At 38.2% G+C, this 19,969-nt stretch overlaps 1 protein-coding gene across 3 annotated transcripts in view; it reads right to left on the reverse strand.

The window, feature by feature from the left end:
• The window catches only part of FGD4 (FYVE, RhoGEF and PH domain containing 4), a 116,039-nt gene that overhangs the window by 80,811 nt on the left and 15,259 nt on the right, over window positions 1-19,969 (reverse strand). Inside the window, exon 1 of one of the 3 annotated variants that reach the window (XM_062616543.1) lies at window positions 13,199-13,292. The exons of the other annotated variants lie outside the window; for them this stretch is intronic. Within the exon in view, the coding sequence (XP_062472527.1) occupies window positions 13,199-13,220 (22 nt within the window). The 5' untranslated portion in view covers window positions 13,221-13,292. Of the gene's footprint in view, window positions 1-13,198; window positions 13,293-19,969 lie in introns of those variants that run through there. 3 annotated transcript variants of the gene reach the window in all.

The following is a 19,969-nucleotide window of genomic DNA, read 5'->3' on the forward strand; positions in this document are numbered from 1 at the left end:
AGCATATAAGCACTGACTGCCAAAACCTTCTGACTCTTCTGCATTGACTTTTACATTTACTGAGGTGGTACTACAAAATTTTCAGGCAGAATAAGACTGGACGTTTGCCAGCATGCCATAATAACAAACCCATATGACAAAATCCCCTGGCAGCTAGAGGTGATGCCAGCAGCTTTCTTTAGGAAGTTTTCTAGGGAGCGAGATACTTGCCTGTCACACTAGCCACTCCATGCAGCTTCTTTAGAAGTTTCTGAAATATTCCACTGCTCATTTTAGGTACATTAAATACAGAAAAAAAAAAAACCAACCAAACCCTATTCCAACAGATTTCCAAAGAAATGAGGTGTAAGCTGTGTCATACAAACCACTGTGTGTCTGTTACACACTTCTTCCTTTGAAGTGGCAATGTGTGAATCCCTTTATAAGCACAACTTATAGGCATCACCTGTAGAAAAGAATTACTTGAAAAAAAACTAAAACAAAAGACAGATAGAATCATTATCTCTCAAATATATTAGAAGCCCCAACTCCTGGCAACAGAAGAATAATTATAACCAATCTGAGGTGCCACATGAAAGAGTTTCATAGCCCTCATATTGGAAACAGTTTAAAATCAAGCAAATTAAAAGGCAAAACCTTTTACAGTGGATTTGGGGGTTTGGTTTTTTTTTTTGGTGTTCTTTTATTCTGAGAAATTACTGAAGACTTTGTTAACATTCATAATAGTAAGATACAACCATAATGCAAAACAGAAAAACAAAACTATAAATGCTTGCAAAGTCAAAATGAATTCCTCCATACATGCTAAAGGTCCTTGCAAACAGTGCCCTTCACAAAGAGCTGCACTAGGAAGACTCCAGTAACACCCACTGGAGTACCTCTGCCTCAAACTGATTTTTTTAAAGACAAGAGGCACTATGAGCTAAAACAAGTGGAGCTGCTCTCTACTGCACTATTGCTTCATGGAGCATGAAAAATGTCATATAATGATCAGTAAGACAGTTCTAGAAATACGTGAATGGACTATACAGTCCAATAATAATTTTTCCAATACCCAGCCCTGAAGGCCCTAAACCTAGTCCATCCTGGGAAGATGACTGTGGAAAGACATCATCGTCATCAAACACACTACACTTACCTCAGCCTCATAGAAGAGAAAGAAAAAAACAGCCCAGCCAGACAGTTCAGCTATTTATGAAGTTTTTTAATGATTCTTCCCTAGAAAACCATCTGATCCTACCAGCATAAGTCAACCACTCTCTCATTTCCTCCTAACGTCTAACTGGCCTAAGATCCTTATCATTCCCAGAGAAAATGTTCAACAAAGCAAAGTGCAAGGTCCTACATGTGGGTGGGGGCAATCCCAAGCACAGCTACAGGTTGGGCAGAGAAGTGATTCAGAGCAGCCCTGCGGAGAAAGACCTGGGGTGTGGGTCAATGAGAAAACGAACATGAGCCAATTTCAGTGTGTGCTCGCAGCCCAGAAAGCCAACCGTATCCTGGGCTGCATCAAAAGGAGTGTGACCAGCAGGTCGAAGGAAATGAACCTGCCCCTCTACTCTGCTCTCCTGAGACCTCACCTGGAGTATTGTGTGCAGTTCTGGTGTCCTCAACATAAGGAGGACATGAAGCTGTTGGAGCAAGTCCATAGGAGGGCCAGGAGGACGGGGACTAGAGCATCTCCCATACAAAGACAGGCTCATAGAACTGGGACTGTTTAGCTTGGAGGAGAGAAGGCTGCATGGGGGCCTACAAGGATGTTGGACTCTTCATCAGGGACTGTAGCAATAGGACAAGGGGTGATGGGTTAAACTTAAACAGGGGAAGTTCAGGTTAGATATAAGGAAGAAGTTCTTTACTGTGAGGGTAGTGAGGCACTGGTATGAGTTGCCCAAGGAAGTGGTAAATGCTCCATCCCTGGCAGTGTTCAAGGCCAGGCTGGACAGAGCCTTGAGTGACATGCTCGTGGGTGAGGCATCCCTGCCCATGGCAGGGGGGCTGGAATTAGATGATCTTAAGGTCCTTTCCAACACAAACCATTCTATCACTCTGTAAAAATAGACTTTAACCATCACCATCTCTATTGCTGTCCATTATCTCACCCAGAAACCCTGCTCACCCTTTCCTTCAAGCCCTGTATCTGTAGGGGCTTATAATATATAGATATAATAGTATCTGAAATATATAATAGTATATATTCAGTATAATAGTATCGGTTATATATCAGTATAATAGTATCTGTTATATTATCAGTATAATAGTATCTATTCAGTATATAATAGTATCAAGCCAATTATGAATTAAAATTACCTTTTTGGCCACATTGCTTCTACCAAACTCATGTGACTTTAACAGCAGACACACTGAATTATCACACTCCCTTCCTGCAATTTCAGTTAATAGAAAGCATCACTTTAAGGCATGGAATTTTATCCTTTTTATTTGTGTGCGCGTGTGTGTGTGTCTTCAAATAGTCTATTTCTATTGCTTCAGTAAATTGTAATCTAATTTTAAGACAATCCCATGCTATGATGGGACAGAATACAACAAAATCTGTAGTCTAACAGGTTTCAGATTCAGCTATTAATCAGTCAGTCTCTTCTGTAACAAGTAAAGACTTAAATAAGCTTTGAAATTCATACATGGAAGCTACAAAATGGAGACAGAGCACCCTAGAATAGAATTTTAACTACATTGTCCAAAAAAAATAATATTCAAAATGCATCCACCACTCAAGTCAGAGAATATTTAGCACATCCAAATTTAAGACAATTGTCAAACTAAAGGCATCTATAATTGTGATTTATCAAAAGTGATGCTAAAAATGGATTTAATACTTCAGCTGACTCAACACTACACAGAGGCAGTGGAAGGCTGCCAAGATGACGTGTACACAACATACTTCCTGTACATTTACCACCTCTCTCTAAAACAGCAGTTGGCAATGAGAAACACCTATGTTGCTTACTGAATGCAGGGAGAGACTGCTCAACATTTTATTTCAAAAAGGAAAATCCAACCATTTTGTTTTCACCAAGTGCTCAGGAAACACTAAAGAAATAGCTGAAAGATACTCTAGTCAGAGTTATTTAGACTATGAATAGACTGTAAACCACAAGAAGGCTCAGTCTTCCTCAGCAATCTCTCTGGAGACTTGAGGGATTATGTTGTTTAGACGTGGGAGAAGAAAGATCTGAGAAGTTCTCTCAGGATACACAGGAAGCCTACATAAGTACAGTACACGATGGCAAAAGACTTTTCCCTTCTGCCTTTGACAGCCTATATTGAAACTGAATATATATTCACTGAATGAAACTAAATTCTGCAAAGGGCCTGTATTTTAGGAAGACTACAAAACTCTAACCCAAAATAAGCAAAAGTATTTTGTGTGTTCAGAGGAATTTTTCCATGTTCACACCACAGCCTCTACCTTTTCCAGTGGAATAAGAAAAAACTATGTTTGATTATATTCAATAAACATTTTTAATAAACAACCAAAATAAATAAGTATTCCCTCTTTAGATTTTGTTGATCATACACTATGTCACAGCTAAAGAGAAGCTGCTAGAGAACACTGACATGTACATAAGCTCAGAAGTTTGTTTTCATTTCAGAGAAGGAGAAGTTTGGTTGGTTGGTTTTTAAACCTGTAAGCAAGTCAGGTCCTGCAGAGTTATTATTAATCATGTTCAAATCACATCAGGTTGTCAACAACTGATTGTCCTTAGAATTGTACATTCTGTATGTGTCCCTCTGAATTAAAATGATTAATTAATTAGCAGTGGCAGCTCATAGGACTTTCATGAAGCAAGAGCCATGTCGATTGGAAATAGCTCATAGAGCTAAACAAGTACAAAAGCTCCTTAAATTTACTTCATGCCAAAACTTCACACTATCTACAGTACTATTAAACAAATACACCCTGGAAATTTGTTTTAAATTTGTTTTTTTTTTTTAATACAGAAGGGTTTAGGTGATCAATACCATAAAAAAAAAAAACACAACCACACCACCAAAACAAACAAAAACCCCCATACTACAAAAAAAAAAGATACCAAATTCCATTTGGGTCCCTCTCCCTTTACTGCTGATTGTGAGCAGCTGCCCGGCATTTTGCCAAGTCCATGGCCACATACACCCCCACCCATGACTCTGATTCACCATTTTAGAGTGCAAACATTGCTACTTATTCTTTAGCTGCTTCCTAATGGTTTTATGGTTTAGAACATCCTCATCATGACTCTGAAATCAGTTACACATGAAAAGATATATTGCAGCCAGAAGATATCTGTGGTATACACTCACACCTTTAAAAAAATTAGAAATACCTTTACAAACCACAAAAAAATCCCAACAGGTCAGCTTTGCCTTTTCCATGGATTTCCTTGGTTGTTTCTGTACAGGACTCAAACATATTTATGGCATTGCAATACGTCCAACACATTTATGAGAACAGATTGCTGAGCCTTTCTATCAACTACCATGACTGATGGGAAATGAGGGAGGGTGCATGGAAATGATGACTCCAGGTTTTTACAGAACTGAAACTATTTTTCTATATGATGATATTCTCATAAAAGACTTTCAAAGCAGATGCCTGAAGCTGGGCCATCAACTAAAAAAATCAAGCCACTAAATACCCAAACATAACAGGCTTGTATTTGAGGCTGCTAAGGAACCCACTTTTGCAAGATTTGGATTCTGGAGTGCATCATCATCTTACCGGGCATTTTATTGTATACCTGAACACCTGGAAGGAAAAATGAGAAAATGACTGTTCAAGAAGAAATTTTCTATTGAGTCTATAGCTCCTTCAGGACAGATGATCACAGTAACTAAAAAGACCAAGGAAGATATCGCAAGGTAAAATGACACATACTATATGATATTTTCCAGGATTATACAACTGAATGACTTCCTTACAAAATGAAGATATGGAAGGCAAATATATCCACAGCAGAAAAGCTCTTGCAGCCAAGGTGCTGAACTAGAGAGAGCATGAATCATGACCAGAACACTGCATGGTTTCTTTTGCTATCCAAGGCAAAGGAGTATGTGGGGTTTTTTGTTTTTTTGTTTTCTCTGTTGGAGGCAAAACTACTACTTTATCTACCTTACACAGGACAGAAGCCAACAGCAAAGACGATTTCAGTAAGGGCTTTTTCAGCCCCCTCCCATAAGGCCGGAAAGGAAAACATCTATATGCTTACTGCAGACTCACATCCCTCTTTTTCAAATGCCTGTTTCTGCAGCACTGCTCTCCAAACACCAGCCTTTTCTATTGCACAGAGATACTAAAACTTTCATTTGCCCATGATGGAGTGCATGAGGTTTCTCTCAATCTGTTTTTCCAGCCTGACAAAGGCCTTCTGAAAAGCATCTCTATCCTACCCTTACCAATTGCTCCCACTCCATTTATTATCATTCACAGACTTGCTTCTTTCCATTTTCCAGATAGTTAACTACAATATGAAACAATATCAACCCCAACATTAACCCAAGAAAAAAGGAATTTCTCTCCTTTCTCTGTGTTCCCGGCAATAGCTGTAATTTGGCTGGCATATCAATTGACCAGTGTCCTCCAGAGGACTACTAAAATCAGTTTGGGAACCAGAGCCATCTCCAGGATCACTGTCTGACCATCTTGTCCCTACCCAAAGGGCAACATTCCAAAAAAGTACAGCAGGATTAGGTGGCTCCTCCTCCAAGCTCAAATACCACAGTTTAACACTGTGCAAATTGCTTTACTCTGAGTATAAAGTACAAGAATGTCATCAGTAACTGTTAGTCATTATCTTTCTTCATCTGCTGAGTTTCAAGTGTTCTAAGTTTTTCCCTGAACTGTTTGTGTTCATGACAGAAAGAAAACATAAACAAGAAAGAGCCAAGAGCTTTGCAAAAACTGGTTTTGTGGGTTTCTTTCCCAAAAGGTCCTTCAAAGAGTTTAAGAGTTCAGTAACTTCAGAGAAGGGAAAGAATTTTTACATATTTGGTATATGAAGGCATGGCACAACTATTTGTAGAAAAATACATGGACCTACTAAATGTCAGACTAACATGTCAGGTTTGGGTTCTAAGATAACAGAAAGGTATCCAGGACAAAACTTGGATGCACTGTAATGAGTGAAGGAACTACTGTATTATATAGTATGAATTTAAAATGTCATATTCCATGACAAAAGAGAAAAAGTCTGATAGTAAGCTACTGAATTACTTAAAAGAATCAAAGTTGAAATTCTTTGGCTCTAGAATGAATCCTGAACACTCCGTGCAGACTTCTGTGTAGGTAACTATAGCATTAATATCCCACTGAATATGAATGTACAAGGAGGAAGTAACCATTAATTACTTCAGGCTGTGGAGGTATTTATAAAGCAACAAAGCCACTCAGTTCTAGATGGCACTCACGGTGTTTTTAAGCAGCTACATGAAGGGGAAAAAGAAGTAACCCAGGAATAAAAATAAAAGTCAGACTTTGTTCTAATATGAGATGGAGGAAACTGCTTTCCCATTACAGGACAAACAAGTATCATCAACTGCCCGACACAAAAGGGAAGAGGAAAACAACAGGCAAACTTGCCAGCCTGGGAAAGCAGTAGTCAACTGCCAAGGATCATTTTAGGGCTGCAGCTGCTTGTCTCTGCCAAGTTTAAAGAGTTAGCTATTCTAAAAGTATATTAAAAAAATGCCACGAGGGATTTTAAGTACTGACCTTGTAAGGAAAAATTCCATGGGGAAGAGAGAAAATTTCCAGGATACCAGGGATTTCGTTAGAAGTCACCTCGTGATTTCCCAGGTTCAGCATCAAACCAGCTATTCCAAAAATGCAACCAATGTTGCTTTTTTCCTGCTCACATCCCTACCCAGGGAGCTGCCAGTCTCCCATGTGCCCATCTGAATTCAGCTCCACACATCCCACTCCAAAGGGAATAACTTCTAGACTGAGAATGTTGCTACTACTATATCATCACAAATCTATTTTTACTGAGTGATGCATGGTGTTTCTGGGAAGACAGCAGATACAAAATTTCTCTCAGTATTTTAAGATCATTCATTTACAGGGCTCTCAGCAACATTATCTTTTGAGATTTTAGAGATGCATTGGTTATAAACATGTTTCCAAGTATTTTAGGACTTAAACATGTTAAATCTAGTTTAAAAAAAAAACAAAAAACAAACCAAACCAAACAACCAAACAAAACAACCAATCCACAAAACCAAAACAAAACCCAAGAAAGTATCAAGGTTTTCCTCGCAGAACAGTGTGCTTGCAGCTAAACTATAAAGTATTATTGTTTTCAGGGGTGGGGCTTTTGTGGGGTTTTGAGTTAGTTTTTTTAAAAAAAAAAAACCAACCCAACACTCCGTCTGTATGGCACTGATATCAGAAGTGACGTGAAAGATGATCAAATCACCTTTGCAATATTTCTGAGAGTTTAACAGCAACAGGAACCCCCTCAAACAGACGATGAAGGAAGAAGTGATGCAAAGGTCCCCAAACAAATGAAAAAAGTGATTCACTATATAACATGTGCACTTAGGTTTCAAATATATCACACACATCATCAGCTGGAAAAAAAACAGCAAAGGCAGGTGCAGGAAGAAATCCAGATCCCCAAGTACAGTGTCATGTCCTTTAACACCCTCAGATCCAGCTGACACTTATTTTAACCATTCAAGACAGGACATTTATTCCAGCCTTTAAACCTTCAGCAAGAAGTTTTGCTACCCTTTCTCTTGAATCAGAAGCACCTGAATGCTCTAAAATTTACCAGTTTTGAGGGAACAGGCAGATGTAATTTTGATCCTCTGTAATTACAATGGTGCCCAGTGCCCAATGTGTGCGGGGAGCTACTCCGCATGTAAGGTGATTATTTACCAGAAGATCAGATGACTAACATTAGGTATTGTTAAAAAAGCTTAAATATCTATGTAATAAGCATGGCAAAAGTAGAAGCCACTGGAAACCACCCACCTTATACTAAAAAAAGGGCATAATTCTACAGCTACTTGACAGTTATTTTGTAGCATTTCCCTCCACCATTATCACAACAGAAGCAATCCAAATCACAGTTACTGTATTTCACTGATGTTTCAGAGGCATTAGGATGGCTGCTACTTTCAGTGACGGTCAGACAGATCTCTAAGGCAGTGTACACTTCCTGATGAAAAAGCAGCCAGCCAACAATTTACTTTTCTATTTATGGAACAAACAGGCCCATGAAACAGGAACCTCAAAATCCTATGTCAGCCTAAAGAATCATATCCAGCAATGGAGAAAGAGAGAGAAAAACTAAAGACAGAACAGGACACCAAAGATATTTGTTTTAAGTGCAGAGTGTCTTCACAAAATTTAAAAGCAATTTTAAAACACTAAATAAAATAAAATTTAACATTCACGCTGTACAAGTCAGATAAAAAAACACCTTTTTAAACAAATGATGTGTTTCTTACCCAATCCTTTCCTCTGGTACAAATACATATACAACAATGGCATTTAAAAGTTCCAGTGTTAAGATGTGAAAAAGTTCAAAGAAAGTTTATCAAGTTTAGAGTTATCCATCAGACTGCATCTTCCGGAAGTACAAGGATAAGAATACGTATCTGAAATGCATTCAAGACAAAGAAGGAAGCTTTAAAAATAAACCTAATTACACACACTGCCATTGGTTCACCAGTTTAATTTTTACTATTACAGGGAGATAAACTATGATTCAAGAACATTTACTTACTTTAAAAAATAAATAAACAAACAAATAAACGGACAGGAATCAGGTTTCAGAAAGAAATAAGCTGTTTTCTCATAACAGGTGATCACTGGGAGCTGCCACTACATAAAGACTTTATCAGAAACAACTGGCATTGCAGTTGCAGTGCTGTGTACCACACAGTCTTTTACCCTTCACAAATTCTCACAGTTACAGTGCAGTCTGAAACAAACACATGACTGCGAGCTTTTCCTAGGCAATGTCATTAGGATCCTAAAGCCAAAGACAAAAATTCACAGGAAGATCTTATTGCAGTAGAGAAAAGAGTACAGGACTAGGACTTCATGAACTATGGCAGAGAACTCACATAAAAGGACTTTGAATAGTCCCAGGAGGCCAGCATGTCCTGGGTTTAGCAGTAGCAGTCAATTTTTCTCCTTCTTGATGCTGGTGCAGCACTGGAAACAGCTAAACCCAGGACACAGCGCCACCTTAGCAGACTGACCTTTCTGGAAAGGATACCACTGGGGAGGATTAGAGGGCCATTAGCTGCACTGAAGGTAAAGTGCACACCTTCTACAACAGCCTGGGGACTGGCTCAGAAGCAACTGAGGTGAAGTATAGAAACTGAAACATATTGAGTGGCAAGTCTCAGAACCAAATAAACTTGTCATATTTCCCATTGTGTGTAAACTGGCTAGAAACACAAGAATGTTAGAGCCCCACATGATTTATTCGGATTCTAGTAATAAATAGTATACAAGCACATTTAGCTGCTGCATTCATTATGCTTGCTTTCAAACCCAACTTCAAAGGAGAAAACTTACTCTATACAGAAAAGAAAACCATCAGACTGTCTACATTCTTACCTACTCTGATCATGCTATCACTTCACATGTAACACACACACGCTCCACCCTGCTCATACCACAACCTCCACAGTTTACCAGCCCATGGAACAAGGGGTGGAAGAATTATGGCAAAAGCAACACTTAAGCCTCTTGAGAAGTCCTTGCTGAGCAGATTGCAGATAGTACCACCCCCCGTGCTACACAGGACTCTTAATTTACAATCTACTTAAAACCTGCATTGAGGTTAGAAAGAACCTGCATTTTCCCTTCCTCTCCCTTTTTCCTTCTTAAAGCACACTATGACTGCAAACTCCAGCTAACAACTGTGGTGTTTGCAGTTTTACCCGAGACCACTGCAAGCTCTGCAGTCATGTACCCACCTAATGCTGAAACAGTACTTCTGATTCCCTCTCAAAGTTAATACATAATTAAAAGGTGCTTATTACTAAGAATTTTGAAGTCCCGTTTGATCAAGTTTACAAAAGAAGTGAGTATAGGATCAGCACAAGTGGACATTTTTACAGGTTTTTGAATGTGGGTGGTGGGTTTGTCCCAGTTACTTTAGACACACAAGAAGCAGCTTAGGATGATAGGAAAGGTTGGGGTTTGAGGTTTTTTTTTCATAGGTTACAGTCAACACTTCATCTAGAAACAGTAAGTATATCAGTCAACCAGTTTTTTGGATTTAGAAACCCAAAACTGAACTCCCTCTCCTCCCCCTATGGCTGACTTCTGCAAAATGTACAGAACTGGAATTAATAATATAGTTTTCATATACTTTCTTCTAAGCAGTGCTATTTCGTGCTCAGAACATGTTTTTTCTGCTGTGTTCCCAGAACCCCTACAAGAACAGAAATGCTCTGTTTTTAAAGCATCATTTTCTTCCCTCCATACTTCAAAGCCCTGTAGAAGTAAAAGGACTTCATGGTTCCATCAAGGCAGCAGAGAGGAAGCATCTAAATAAGGCTTTTCATCTGTCAAACAGGACAGATAGACCCAATTCTTCAGTCATACAAGGCTTGTGCTTTGAGATTATGCTTTCACAAGCAGCTGCAGTTCTAGTTGAGTACTGTAAACAGATTTACCAGAAAGAGGGAAAGGTAAGCCTGAACTGCAACATCCAATTTTGGTGAAATTCAGTGTACTCAAAAGCTTGACTTCCTACTCTTTTTCTCTCTCTAGTTGTACCAATGTAAAAGATACTTCTCCTATAGCCCCCACCTGATTGAACTCATTACCCTCTATCTATGAGCACAGAACTGGTGTTTGGAGTACACCCCACATTAGGATCAAGATCACACTACACTAAGTTTAGTGCAGAGAACATAAATGACTGCAAACATCAGAACATAAACCATTTACAAAGAAAGCCATTGAGAAATACAGGTCCAGAGCAGGTCAACCCTGCTAAAGTTTCTATGTCAATCTTGTAAACACCACAGCAAATAAGTTCTAAATACCTGTCAGATTAGGCTGGCAATCTAAAGCCCACCACCAGCACCAGTGCTCCAGCACTGTACAACCTTGCAACTGTTAAGTTAGAGCAGTCATGGTAAGTCACTTCCAAAAAGACTTCCATTAAAATACTAATAAGATTTTAAGTAGTCACTGTTGTCAGGATTGAGAAATAAAATATTTTCAGTATCTGAAGGTTTTTTTAAAGCAGTGAATCCATATACACATCAGCACAGTTGGGCCATTTTGCTTTATGTGGAGCTGCTCTGGGAGTACTGTGCTATACTGTGACCTAACTCAGCACATTTATAGGACGCTGTAAGAGGTTCTGAGAACAGCCTTGATCACTACCAAATTATGCTGATAAGCATAACAAGCATAATTTGAAGAAACAAAACTAGGGCCTTTTACTAGTTTTTCTTCCTCACGGCAGCATACCTACCCTGAATAAAACGGGTTAAAATTATTTAGTAATGCTTCACAGAAGGATCCCCAAAAGTGTTCTCTTTCATTTACCTTGCTCCAAAAGGAAATAAGTAGTATTTTTCCTCTTTCATGGGAAAAGGAGCAGCTTTCCATCTCTGGTACTTTCTTCTGTAATTGTGGAACTAAATAGCATAACAGAGACCTCAGTGACATGTTCTTCATATTAAGCCAGATTTAGAATAGCCTTAAAATAAATGCCATGCAAAGATTCATTTTCTAATAAAAACCCTTTCTCAATTTTTGATGCTGGCAAAATTGCTTTGACAGCTCCAATAAAGAAGAGGTTACTGCAACAAGCAGACTCTCCTGATCACCCCACAGAAGTTGGCATCCCAGGAAAAAAGTGGGAAAACAGTTCATGAGGAAAGAAAGGAGTGGCCAAAATGCAAATTCAAGGGCAGTAACATGCCCGGCTACTGCACAGGCATACCATACAGTTAATGGAATTACACAGTAGTCTTTCTCAGAGAGGATTTTAAATCACACAAAGAATTTCTAAAGCTTGTCTGCCAAACACCTCATATTTCATTTATCCTTACACAGCAGCAAGCCATTCAAAAACTAAATGCCCCTCCTTCAAGTTATGAGAAGTAAAACGCTGCTCGAGTGATCTATTTAAGAAAAATCAAAGCTACATAAAAAAAAGGAAAGGAAAAATTGTTCCTAAAAGGCAGCTACTGGAGCTTTTAAATCCCACCAAAAAAACCTTGGAATTGTGCATGCACATAATGCACCCAGACATAGCCCCTGCAGTCCTAAGTGTTTTCCATTTTTCCTGAATAATTTCCAGCACTTTTGGAAAATAGGTTATTTATTCTTAAAGAAAGCATGACAATTACTCCATGGATGAGATGAGCCATGCAAGCAGCCAGCAGCTGCTGTAGCAGGTCAATAAGGCACCACAGGAAGGGCAGTGTTGGTTTTTCTCCCCTCTCAACGACAGATCACAAGCACTGCCTTCATTAACAAGTATTGACTACCCTCTCTAATTACTGCATTCTAGACCTTACATTTTCACTGTAGCACAAACCTCAGCTGCCTGCAGATGCCATTTGCCCAAGTTAGATTTTTGCTTTTACTGACAATTTACCACTCTGAAAAGGGGCAGGCAAACCTTTTTTATAGATTATGTGCTTCTGTTGGATTTCCAAAACCAGCCACAATTCCTAAGGATGTACTTACTGATATAATCTGAAAGATTATGTACCTGAATGTGTTGGCTTGCACGCCTAATGTTAGAAATACTGCTGCAGGATTTAGATTTGTAAACTAGTGAACTGATTTTCAGAAGAGCTGAAACTCAGAACCTCAGAAAACCAGGTTATTTAGCTACTACATTTGTACAGAAAATCCTGGCTGTAGAACGGAACACTTTCAACCCTGCTTTCACAACATTCTGATTAACTGCACTTTTGCTTTCCCGAGGCATGATTCGGAAATAGATAATCAATCCTAACTCACTACAGACAGAAATTTAAAAGGCTATTTTAATTCTGAATAATACTGTCAGCAGAATATAATACATCTTAACAGCCCCCCCCCCCCCCCCCCCCCCCCCAATGCTTATAGGTAACAAATCCCTATTTATTTGCTTAAATAGCCACTACATTAGCTAAATCTATGGAAAATTATGCCTCTTGTATCATACCCTTCTATTCTGAAGCACTTTTGTCTACTTACAGCGGTTTACTTACTTACCAGTGAAAATCTCTGGCAGCATTTGTTAAGAAATTATGGATTCACTTCTCCTTAGGTCAAAAGGTATTTCTTTCTACACCAAGCTGACTTCCTGCTCACACCCTCAATGTTGACACACGAAGTGGCTGCACAATATACATGCTGAAGGGCTCGATGTCTTTCATTTCCTTTTGTGGCTTTTAAGGCCAAAACAAGAGGGAGAGCTTTTGTTCACCAGAATATTGCTCTTTTCAGTTACTTTATGAATATTCTGGGTTTTCAAAGTGAGAGCTTTAATCTTCCCATCTGATATATCCTTTCCTTTGCTCCTATCTCGGGTTGCACAGGAAGATGGCAAGGACGAACACAAGCTCAGAACACTCCTCCTTTCTTACTGTTGCACTGTGCATGAACAACATATACTCCAGAAAGCAGATACGTAAGTGAATATCAAAAGCCTGTCTGGATTAATGGAAAGTACACTACTGTACTTGCCAGGAGAACATCTTGTTAGACTGCATTTCATCATTCCTTACAGAACAACTTCATTGCCTGTTGGATATTATCTATCATTTCTATAGGAGAGCTTGAATTGACATCAATAACAAGTGGTATTTTTCTCACTTGTACCTGAGGGCAATGTATTTTTAAGGTGCCTGATCATTGCTAGTTTATCTTTAAAACAAGGCATCTACACTGGAAATGCTTACAAGATTGTCATAAATATGCCTTCTCTTACTCCAGTTGTTTAACTCAAGAAAGAAGTTATTTCTGTAGGAGATCCAGGACATAAAAGAGATCACAGATTTCAATAATTTTTTTGGTTCCACAAGTATTATTTTAGTAATGAGATTGTATAAACCAGTTTTGCAATAGCCTTGCTATGCTGAAGCATCTTATATTCATTGTGTACCAGGTCAGTGTTTTGAAGGATGTCTCCTTAACACAATGCTGTTAAAGCAGTCTCAGTATCAGCAGAGCAGTCTGAAAGTGATAGCTAGCTATGTAGTTCCTGTTTCTCTAAACTTAATAGTCTGTGGTGTGAAAGCACCCTAAAAATATATATTGAAACATCACCTTCAGTCTTGTGCACCATACTCTGCGTGGTTTATACAGCAATATGAAGCTTTAACACTTACTTGTCCAATAAGCTACAGGTATTAAATATTAATAATTAAATATTGCATTAAATATAGTAGCTGCCTCCTTTTTTTTTTGGAAAGAGAGGGAGGGCTACTACTGATCCTTTAAGGTTTCTTTTGCATAGAAGAGAATTCTGGAGACAAAACTATATTCATCATACAGACTATGATAAATATGTAAGAAAAATATTTTATCAAAGGAAATATTTGCAAAATACAAACTTAGCAGGTGGATGATCTGCTCCCGAGATGAAAAATACAAATATGATTGAGAACATACAAAGGAAAACATCTCAGTTTTGAAGAAATAAGCTGTAAAGTGTCTCAATCCTTTCAAAACTGTATTACAGCTATTCAGAACTGCTTGAAAATAAAATCAAAATTTAGATGTTATATTAGCAACAGACACCCAGTATCTGATCAAAATCTTGGATATCTAGAATAAGTTGGTTTGGTTCTTTTAAAAAATTAAAGCATGAAAAAAAATGGTGTTTGGAATATCAATACTTTTATTTTAGTGGAACGAAAAATACTGGTTTTCCATTTCATGTGAAAAATACCCCACAGTTCTCACTTGAAATCCCAGAAATCTAACAGCAGCCAGCCAATCTCCAACTGCAGACAAATAGAGAATTTCAGTCTTGTGAAATGGTCAGCTCACAGTGCCACTGATCTCAGACTGTTCCATGTCATCTAGAGAATTACAGTCAGCATACTGAGGGCTACTGCTGATCACTCAGGATGAGGATCTAGTAAAACCAAGACTGACTTTTCCAGTCAGGTTTGGAGTGGGCAGTGAGAGAGATACTTGGGATAGATGAAGTACAATTTTCGAGTGGCTTTAGTATAGTGGCATGCTTAATTCAAATCCACGATTCAGATGGTTTGACTAATTTTGGACATGATATAGTACAGGATCCAGTGTTTTGGCCTACAATTTGACAAAATAGTCCTCGGGATCATTTGTTGTTATTTAGATGGAAGCACACTTGGCAAGTACATCTGCTTCTTATGACCAAAAAAAGAGAGCCATTAATTTGTATGTAATTTCTTGGTAGCTGCTCAGTTGTAAGGAGGAACAAAAGAGAGAGTTGCTGAGACATTTATTTTGCCAGCCATCGGCAGATTCACCGACAAATTCAGAGCAGGACTCACTAAGCTTTCAGTGAAGTCTCTAAAGGCAACTGTGAAGTGCTAAATTACACAGAGGCTGGGAAAACGAGAAGGTGGTTTCATTCGCACTAGCTTTTTTTTGTAAGGGCATCTATTGCCACAGAAGCAGAAAGCAAAACCAAGTTTCGGTAAGGTTTCACTATTCGAGATAAATAACTGCACTCCAGACATGAAAAGGATAATGCAGGGATTATGGCAAAAGGAATTCTTACCACAAAAAGGTTAAGGGTCTTTTACCAGCAATAATCATCTTTATTCATTTCTATAGGCAGTTTATCCTCAATTCCAAATTTTTGTCACGGATCTCCAGCTCTACATTAGCCACTCACAAAGAAAGAAATATGCAGGTGAATTGCTGTTCTCATTCTAGAATTTGAACTCAGGATAGAAAAATAACGTGCTATAGTACTGCTAAATGTAACCATTCTATCATTAATCATAGATTAACCGGTGAAAGAAAGAGACCTTTTGAATTAAGTCTGTGGAAACAAACCTGTGTTTTACCTGGTCATATTTCTTTCACCTTGAACACAGAAAAAGAGCAGGTCTGACTAAATATAAATACATAGCTGACAGTGTAAAAATTTGCTTATCTATCATATCACATTACCAATTTCCTCAGCATAACCATTTCTATTAAATTGTGGCATTACCAGGCACAGAGTATTTGCAAATGATTCACAGTTAAAGTAAACCTTAAAGAAACTAAGGCTAGTTTATTGGCTGTAGGTCAATACTCAAGAATTTCAAAGAGTTCAAGAGCTCAATGTATGGACATTCACCTTGAATGCAGATCTTTTCCATATCAGTCAGCTTTCTGCCTTTGTCTTGTTAAAAAGCTATGATGAGTGAGGAGCTTCATCTCAACATACGTGTAAGAAAAGATACAGGGAAGTATGCAAAAGAGTTTGGTAACAGATGGGATGATACTAGTACTCACAGATACATGGACCTGTTGTAATCCATCAGAGAATATGTTCCTCCATAATCACAAGCACTCCATATACGACCAGCATTGTTACCAATTCACCTTTTTTACTGGGCATGAAAAGCTCAGAACCTCCAAGGAGCTTCTCTGGCATTTAAAATGACAACTGCTATATCAAAATGCAATCTGTAAGACAGGCACATAATCGCTAATCAAAAGGGTAAAGCAGACCAACTTTGCTGAATCACAGCCAACTGGAAATACCGCAGTAGCCCCTGCTGTCAGAGCACAGCACTATCACAGTGGTGACAGCAGCCACCCCACAGAAGAAAGAGTTGTAAAAATGTGACAGTACGACATCTAAAGCTCACCTTCCCTATTGCTCAGTATGTATATAGCTGCTGTGGTGAACATACTGAAGAGAGAATAAACCAGACTGCAGCCTTTGCATTCTGGTTCCAGCAAGGAAGCAAGTTATTATTCTTTTTTTAGTAGAAGCTGGTAGAGAATTCAGGGAGCTGTCATGAGGGAAATAAGGTTGTTTTCCATTAAAACATGAAGTCAAAGAAATTACTGCATTGATTTTGCCTGTGTGCTTTAAGCATAGTAAATGCAGGATGCCTACTTAAGTTTGTGTACTGATACCGAATTAAACAGTTGCGTCAAGACTTGCCTAAATACCACTGGATCTCGTGCAATGTTTTACTGATATTTGTCAATAAAGAGCAATATGCAGCTGCTTGTATTTTAGATTTCCATATGCACCATGTACTAATATTGAATTTTCACATTTTCAACACAGCCAGGCACAAGGCTGAAGTTTTGAAAGAAACTCAAGTTGAATAAAATTGCTGAAATATAAATTACATTTATGTTAAAATTACCTTAACTGAGGTTGAATGAAATACAAATTTGGATTTCAAAACTCATGGTTAGCATAAACATTACCTTTGTTTTCACCTTTGAGGAGTTGTTAAACACAGGTATGCTTTTTTTTTTTATTCAAACACCTACATTAGAATTAATAGAAGTCCACACCTGCCTCCTGTTTAATATAATAGATATTATATCTATTTCAATATAGTCAATTGAATTAGAAAGGACATGAAGACATTCTTCCACTAATCAGGAAACAAACATCATGCATCTTTTCAAAAAGATATTTTGCCTGTATCTTCCTAAATGTGTCTGCTAAGTACTGATTAGGGAACAGGATAACATTTAAAAACCAAACAAACCCAACAAAATAATGTCGCCCCATAAGCCCTTGCATTTTCCAAGTTAATAAGGAGCAAACAGTGAAAGAGTAGGCTTTTCTATGGTGTTTTTGCTAAGGAAAAGTAACCACAGTGAGCAATGTGTTGAAGAAACAAACTAGTCTAAGGTCATATCAAAACCCCTCTCCCTGACTCAATATGCTATGCAAAAAAGGCTCTTCAATTTATTTCTTTTTCATTATAATGATTATGGGAGTGAAAATATCAGAATTAAAAAAAATATATATAAAAAAGGCAGCCTACAGGAGCTTGCTAACTGAATTCTTGGCAGTAAATTCTTTCGTAATTTCTGGTTGTACCCAAAGGTATCTGTGTCTCATCATGATATCTAACATAAGCAAAATGAGAAGTGTTCATTCTGCAAAACAGATTATTGTATTTTGATTATTCATCCCACTTGTTCAGAACAGAAGGAGTTTGTTTTGTGTCTACTGTGCTGAGGAGGCTGTGAAGAAAGAGCACACGAACAGGAGAAGAATCTTGGCAGACAAAGCTCCAGTGTCACACAAACTGCTGCCTCATGTACTGGCACCTTGAGACTCTGCAGAAGGCAGCAGCTGAGGCAGACACTGTCCTTCAGCTCACCTGCAGAAAAATCATCCAGAGAGCACACTGTCAACTGCATAGCGCTAATAAAAGCACAGCTGAGGCAACCATTTGGAAAGGGAAAACTTCGACTTTGGGCAATGTTTGAGGCTTTTGATATATTTCTAGATTTGATTGCAGTAGTAACAGACAAATGCAAGTCACTTTGCCGAGTTATCACAAAGAAGTCAGCAATCAAAACAGATATGAAATTCTGGCTGCTAGAAACTTGCCTATAATCTATGAGATTATTTTACAGTAGCAGACAAATTAACTGTTAACTTCAACATGCAAAATTCACTCAGTTTATATTTTCTACACAAATTTAATATGGTACATTGATGTAAAGCTTTATCATCAACAGGAAATATTCCAAAGCTAATACTGAAAAACCTGGTGACTTGTGTCAGTCTACTACCTTTGGCCACATGCTTGCAGTAGCCGCTGTGCTAACAGGGTAGGCAGGCAGATAATCCTGAAGAATCACCTCAGTTTCTGTAGCCCTTTTCCCTGTTACTCCATAAACACACAGACGATATGGCTATTTCCAATGCAAGACAAAAAATATTAACTGAAAGCCTCTGAATGAACTGGAGTTAAAAAAATCAAGTTAGATGTAGCTAAGAGGCACTGCTCCCGACCTTTACTTGCTAAAATGAAAAACAGTAAAACAGGAAGAGGGAGCGAGCGAGGGCTGTGTGGCTGAGTTGCCGACTGGGCTTAAACTATGACATAGGCTTACTGTCAGGAGACAAGAACAAAATAAAACACCACAAACACAGACCATTACACAATTGAAGGTTTAATACTTGAACCATATCCAAATGCTTATGTCCGAACTGTGTCCATACCCAATGAGATCATAAAGATTAGGTCCAGTACAGTCTACTAAATAACATCAGTGCTTAGATTGGCCACCTGAGTGTTACACACAGAGAATATTTTTTGATTATCAACAAAAGCACCTTGGAAGAACTACCTATACTGCAACAACTGCATGATAAAGCGAACGCATTGACAAATCAATCCCTTTGCTACAACAATGCAGCACCACAGCTGTCTGAAGCAGTCTGCGCAGCAAGAGCATCGTGAGCTGGCAGACACCTAGTGTTAGACACATTCTTTTCAGAGACCTTTATATTTTCTTATTCACAACTTTTAGTTCCTTATTTTCTACTTCAGCTTTTGAAGGTGCTCCTTATTTTCCAGGAACTTTTAGGTAATATTTGTGTAGATTGCCAGTATATCCCAAATGGTTAAACACTGCCTCGTTGTTTGCAACAACAATAATAATAATAATAATAATAATGATTTAAAAAAAATAATAATAACTTTTTCCGCTGACAATAGTTTCTTTCAGTGGCAAACCACACACAACCTTTTCAATGACAACAACAAAAAAAATCCCCAATATATGCATCTCAGACCTATTTTACATAACACTGAGGTCTCTCAATTGGCCTACAACATCAAGGTTACAGTCTCTCACACTGACCTCCAACTTGCTAGAAGATTTTAATTCAATGTATTTTAAAAAAGGTTTTCAACAAGAGGATTAAAAGATAAAAACCACAACCAAAAGAACACCAAACCAACACACACCAACAGGAACCATGCTGCAGTTAAAGAACACACTCTCCAAATAATAAATTATAATTTAAACAGTTGATCATCCAATGCTATAACA

This window comes from Pezoporus occidentalis, unplaced genomic scaffold (assembly GCF_034315485.1).
Source record: "Pezoporus occidentalis ecotype Australia unplaced genomic scaffold, CSIRO_AGI_Poc_V1 ctg19, whole genome shotgun sequence".
Classification (NCBI taxonomy): domain Eukaryota; kingdom Metazoa; phylum Chordata; class Aves; order Psittaciformes; family Psittacidae; genus Pezoporus; species Pezoporus occidentalis.